This window comes from Uloborus diversus, chromosome 4 (assembly GCF_026930045.1).
Source record: "Uloborus diversus isolate 005 chromosome 4, Udiv.v.3.1, whole genome shotgun sequence".
Classification (NCBI taxonomy): domain Eukaryota; kingdom Metazoa; phylum Arthropoda; class Arachnida; order Araneae; family Uloboridae; genus Uloborus; species Uloborus diversus.
Genome location: NC_072734.1, coordinates 135,221,505 through 135,228,034, shown reverse-complemented (window position 1 = coordinate 135,228,034; position 6,530 = coordinate 135,221,505). Strand labels below are relative to the sequence as shown.

Here is a 6,530-nt window from a genome sequence, read left to right as displayed (position 1 = left end):
GCTTTTCGCTGTTATTGTTCTTTCCAGTGTTGCCAGATTCGTGATGATAACATACGTTTCACTAGGCTGAAAAATGGAGGAATCGCTAGCTTTTCTGAGTTAGAGTCCCTATAGTCTGAGTAATGTTTTAAAATGTCGCGATGATAAATTAAAAAAAAAAAGAATCAATTGATAAAGGGTAAACAATTTTTTAATGAACTGCTAAGTATAACAATGATTTGAAAACTTTTCATCCAACCAATTGTAGATGTCATCTGGCAACACCAATTTTTTTTGTGAAACCGTAGCATTTTCTGATTTTTTTTTACACGAAGTTTATTCCATTTTTATCTGTTAACAAATGCAGTTGCTTGTTACAGTTTTGTTCTAACTAAAATAAATGATCGCATCCGTACATATGTATATATAGAGGGTGTGGGGCGCCATAAGGATTTCATTTGCACAAATTGTGTTGAACTCTCAGAAATCAGAGTTAGGATGCTTACTTTGGAGGGTGAGTTAGCATTAGGCTGTAGGCGTGTAGATGGGGTAAACACTCCAGAGGGAAAGGGGGAAGTTAGCAAAAAGGAGGTTGGCATTAGCTGTGTGTTAGATAGTGGGAATATTCCAGAGGTAAAGGAGGAAGTTAGTAAAAAGGATGTGGGCATTAGCTGTGTGTTAGATAGTGGGAAAATTCCAGAGTTATATTGCTGAGGCGACTGACTGGGAAACAAAGGGTATAATTTTGGGAGATTCAATGGTGCGTGAGGTGGGAAACTCAACAGGCAGAGTTAGACGTAAGGTGGCTAGATGTTGTTTGCCAGGGGCTCGGGTGAGAGATGTAAATAGGGTTGCTGAAAAGAAGGGGGGTATTTAATAAAGAGGATGTAGTTACTTTGTGGATGGGAACTAACGATGTAGGCCATAGTAACAATGATGAGTTTACAAAGGAATGGGATTCCCTGTTGGACAAAGCAACCAACTGTTCGGCAAATGTCCAAGTGGTTGGTTTGCTTCCCAGGTACGGAGTGCATAGGAGTTGGTTAAACCAACGGGCTAGGTGTATGACCCTGGTACTCAAGGAAATTTGCGTTAAGCGTAGTATCAGGTTTATTGATGTGTGGAATAAATGTAAACGAGATTGGATTGCTAGGGATGGCCTGCATCTGAGCTCTACAGGGGTCAAAATGGTCAGTGGGTTTTAGAGGCCTCAGAATCAAAAAACTAAATTGGAATGGGGGGCATATGGTTTAAGGAGCAGAATTCGAAAGGGTACTAACTATTGGGATTTTAGTAGAAACGGAAATAGGGTGGCTAATAAGAGAAAAGATTTTAACAGTTGGGATTCAAATAATCGTGCAGCATTAAATAAAAAGTAAGATGGGCCTTACTTAAGGTTTTTTATACAAATGCTCGTAGTATTAGGAACAAGATGGAAGAATTGAAAAGCATAATTATAGACGAGAGGTTGGATATTATTGGAGTTACCGAGACATGGGCTACCGAAAGTAATGATGATTTATTATCTATTGCTGGGTATAATTTGTTTAGACAAGATAGAGTTTGTAAAAGAGGTGGTGGGGTTTTATTTTATGTCAGAGACACTTTAAATTGCAATGAATTGGTGATTAATGATAAACCTGATGAGATTGATATGATTTGGCTGGAGCTGATTAGTAATAAGGGCAAAAAAACTACGTTTAGGGGAACATTTATAGGCCACCCAACTTAAGCCTGGGTCAAGACGAACAGATGTTTAGTATTATTAGTGACATTTCTAGCAAAGGGTCAGTCATCATAATGGGAGATTTTAATTTTCCAGGAATTGATTGGAATAATTTTTACCATAGTAATAGCAGAGAAGAGTAATTTTTGAAAGTAATTGGTGACTGTTTCTTAGATCAAATTGTAACTCAGGGTACTCGACAGGACGCGATTTTGGATCTAGTTTTTCTGCGACATGGAAGACTCTGTTCAGGGGTTACGTAGGGGAACGCATTGGAGATAGTGACCACAACAGTATTAGGCTTGGGATTAAATTTGATATGCACAAAGTTTAGAATTTTAGGTTTGTGCCCAATTTCAGAAATACTGACTTTGTGGCACTTCGGCAGAGTTTGAAAGCAGTTTTTTCTTCTGGATTGGACAATAGCGATGTGAATCTTCAGTGGGCAGAGTTTAAGGAAAATCTAGCGAATTCGGAACTGAAAGTAAGTAACACGCCATCTGGCGAGAGAATCTAAATAGGATAACATGCTATTTGCACGTAGATCTGTGTGTTGAGTTTTTGAGCAGCAGAAAAGAAAAACATCCGTGGATATCAATTTATTGAACGAATATGAAAAGATCTCAACCTGTTATGTCTGCAGAAGCTATCGTTTAAGAGTAAAAACTCCTGCTATATCTGATAAACGCATTATAAAAATACTTGTCTTGTCACCGCTTGTCACTTCATCCTATTTACGAATCACGATCATTCGCATCCTGCTTGTGAGACATGCGCGCGCACAAGTGTGTGAGATAACTGATTAATAACAGCGACGTGTTATTAAACATGTCGAACGAAAAGATGTTTGACAATTCTTATTGCTCTGTTCCACAATGCAAATCAAAAGGAATGGATGTGCCTCGTCCAAGTTTCCACAAATTTCCAAAAAATATAAATTTACAAGTTCAGTGGAAAAACAAACTGAAAATAGGCAAACCATTAACGAGTGGAATGAGAGTTTGCTCCAAACATTTTAAAGCGAGCGACTTCTATGGTGCTGGTAAGAATATCTTTTGTTCCAATTAATGTTTGTATAGTTTTTATGCACTGATATTTTAAAAGAGTTCTTGGTCTATTTCGGTTTTTAAAAAGATTAATGACTAGAATGGCTGTTACGAGACGAATCAGTAACTCAATGGGTAACGTATCCAGGAATTTTCCAAGGGGAGATCCAACTCTATTCGATCATACGATAATTTTTAATTATATATATAATATATGCAGCGTTCCTGCTAATTTGCATTGATACTTTGTTTTTTAATTTTGCACTCATAAAGGTATATTCAATTCATACCTACTTGTGTATTATCTGTCAGCTTTAATGATCTCTCTTTCTTTTTTTTTTTTTTTTTTTTGAATATATTTGCTAATCTCCTGTTCTAAAAATATTTTTTTTATTAAAAATCCGCTACATGGAGAAATTTTATACAGTAAAATCCCTCTAATGCGGACATAACGGGACAGTTTTTTTTTCGTCTGCAATAGAGAGGTGTCCGCAGGACAGGGGTTTAATAATGTTAGTTGCATTGGAACTGGGGAATTAAAAATTGTCCGCATAAGAGGGGTGTCCGTTAGGAGGTGTTTCACTGTATTTCTGTAGTATAATAGACACTGCTTATTGCTAATTTAAGTTACTTGAAGAGTAGAATTCGACTTTTATCAATTTTTCCTCTATTGAAACTGATTTTTATTTGCATAGTAAAAACCAATAATCATTTTATCAGAAAGAATTTCCTTTACTAATTTATTTGTATGACGGTTGAATTTTTGTACAGGTTAGTAAGAGAGGGTGGGGGAAGGGTCTTTTTTTTTTTTCAATGTACTGTTTGAATTGAGTTGAGTGAACTCTCTGACAGGGGGAAATTAAAATGATGTGCCTACCCAATACATTTTTCATCTCTTATGTGATAGCTGTGTCGTCGCAAATTTTTGTTTTATCAAATAATATAGCTAATATTCCTACATTAACTACTATGAAAAGCATAAGCCTATTGTGACAAAGCTTGATGTTTGTAGAACGCTTGCCTGGGGGCAAGGGCTAAACAAAAGGGTAGCAAAGTAATCTTCTTTGTCCCACCTATTGCTCTTGGGCCATTTCAAAGTACTTTGTCCAAATGTAGCATCTATGACATGAGACTTTTTTTGCCATAACTGTTTTAATTCACTGTTTTGGTTAGCACCTTGTTTTATTCGGAGTTTGTGTGTTGATAGGTCTAACTCAAAATAAAATGTGCAAAACAACCAGTTTTCGTAAAAAAAAGTGTGATGTTGCAGACTCTGGAAAAAATACTCGGAAATGGCCCATTACTTATTCTGTTATAATTATATTTTGATTAAGCAATAAATTAATGGGATTTTTTTTTCTCTACAGAGTCTAGCCTTAAAAGGAAGATGAGAATGAATGTTTGTCCCATCATTGTGCTTGCCGGTGGGTTCTGCCAATACTTCAGTGAGAATTGCAAAGCAAACTGAAATTCGCATTAAGAGAAATTCAAGTTATGCCAATATATTAAGGTTTGTTTCTTCTATACTTTTTATGTTTTAAAAATACATTCATCCTGTAGTTAACTCTTCAATCCACAGCTTGAGACCCAACACCGAGTTTGTTTTTTTGAACTTGTACTTCAGGTCAATAAATTTATATTGTTAAATAATTATTTTTAAAATGTTCATTAAAAAGAAAAATACTAAACTAAAACTATTCAGTGTAAACAATGTGAAAAAGTAAAGTTCTGCTGTACATAGTATGGACATTTTGTTGGAAAGCAGCAAAAACCATCCCCACTAATGTGTTAAAAGATTACTTTTTAGAATCCGGAGGGCTGGCAGTTGACCTCTCTCTTGACCCTTCTAAACGACAGGTCTGACTGCTGCAAGAGAATTTTCTGATTCAATTTTATGCTCAGAATTTCAACAATTTTAGAAGTAATATCCTTCTTTAAAAAGCTTCATTTGTGTTAAATTTTTACCCATCTACTTCCTTTGAATGATATTTTCTTATAAATAAGCAACGGCCACTTCTTTCACTGCTCCCTCGGAATACTTTTGCTGCTTATTCAGCTCCATTTTTGTTTAAAGAGTCAACTCTCAATTCAAATTGATTCCTTGTTAAGAAATTTGTTAAACTGAACCAATTCCATGCATTTGATGGTAAATCTACAAACAGGCTTCCATTTAGTGACTCTTGACTCTGAAATTTAAAGTTTTTTTTTTCTTGAACCCAAGTTCGGGGAACCTGTAGTTTAAAACTCGAAATTTTTTATCAAAAAAAGTTGTCAAGTGCTGTTCTATTTTATTGAATGTCAAAAGTCCCTGTAGTGTACATAGACTTTGGTGCTCCCCCCCCCCCACGAGATTTATAGGTGGGCCTCCCTCCCACAGAATAAAAAATATTTTTTTTATCCAAACTTATTGTAATTTTTTCAGAGCTTGCACCCCCATGTCTCTTGTGCTCCCTCAAACATAAGGGGGTTGCGGGGAGCAGGGTACTATGTACGCCACTGTCAAAGTCACAGAGTCATAAGTTTAATTCTAATAAGAATGCTATATAAGTCTTTTTATTTTTTTTATCACCCCCCCCCCCCAAACATGATTTCCTTCAAGCTGGAAGTTGTAATCTTCATTATTTGATTATTTTTTCTTCTCTCTTAGGAAGAAAAATGAACATGCCGTAGCTGGAGAGGAGATACCACCTGCACAGCACTTCTGCTTAGATGATAGCTTTAATGAGGAAGAAATAAATATAGCAGAAGCCATGCTAGAGCTGGCAAATATTCTCCCTTCTTCTAGTCAGCAGGAAGAACCCGTGCGGCTTGTTGACGCTTGTGTTGGAGGGACCTCTGGCGATTTAGATTGCAGACCCTTCAAAATTGATGCCTTATCAGAATCTGCTATTAATTCTTTGACTGGGATTAATTCCAACTCACTGTTGAGAAAATTGGTTGATCTTTTTGAAAACAAATTTCCAAGATCAAGAAGCAATCATTCATTGACAGCCAAAGAAGAACTAGTTTTGACAATGATGCGCATACGGGTGAATATCAGATTTGTAGTCTTAGCTGCTTTATTTGGCTGCACTCCACGAACATGCAAGAACATTTTTGAAAATTGTGTACTGAGATTGGCTGCTCTTTTGAACAGTGTTGTGAAATTTCCCGATCTGGAAGAAATTTCCAGAAATATGCCAAGATGTTTCTCAAGTTTTCCAAACTGCAAAGTTGTTGTTGATTGCACTGAAATTTATGTGCAAAAACCCAAATGTTTAACATGTAGAGTTACGACATATTCCTATTATAAAAAAAACCAAACTGTCAAAGTTATGGTAGGAGTTACACCAGGAGGCATAATTTCATATATTGGAAAAGGATATGGGGGTAGAGCCTCAGACAAAGCAATTTTTAAGGAAAGTGCAATCATCAATTTTTTGTGCCCCACTAGGGACAGTGTTATGGCAGACAAAGGATTTCTGATTCAAGACATTTGTGATGAGAATTATATTAAGCTGATTCAACCACCCTTTTTAAAGGATAAAGAGCAATTTTCTGCAGAGGAATCTAAAGCTACAAAAGAAATTGCTGCCGCTCGTGTCCACGTAGAAAGGGTTATCCAGCGAATCAAAGTTTTTCAGCTCTTAAACAATCAATTACCCTGGAATTTACTTCCACTTTTTGATGACATATTGGTAATTGTTGCAGGGTTGGTGAACTTAGGTTCACCAACACTTGCTGATATCAGATTCAATAAATAATTTAAACCACAGATATTTGTAGCAAAATGAACTAAA

General features: G+C 36.1%; 1 protein-coding gene across 1 annotated transcript in view; it reads right to left on the bottom strand.

The window, feature by feature from the left end:
* LOC129220846 (histone lysine demethylase PHF8-like) overlaps positions 1-5,503 on the bottom strand; it is a 37,722-nt gene extending 32,219 nt beyond the window's left edge. Inside the window, exon 1 of the mRNA XM_054855277.1 lies at positions 5,417-5,503. Within this exon, the coding sequence (XP_054711252.1) occupies positions 5,417-5,503 (87 nt within the window). The remainder of the gene's footprint in view (positions 1-5,416) is intronic.
* Between the last annotated feature and the right edge of the window lie 1,027 nt (positions 5,504-6,530).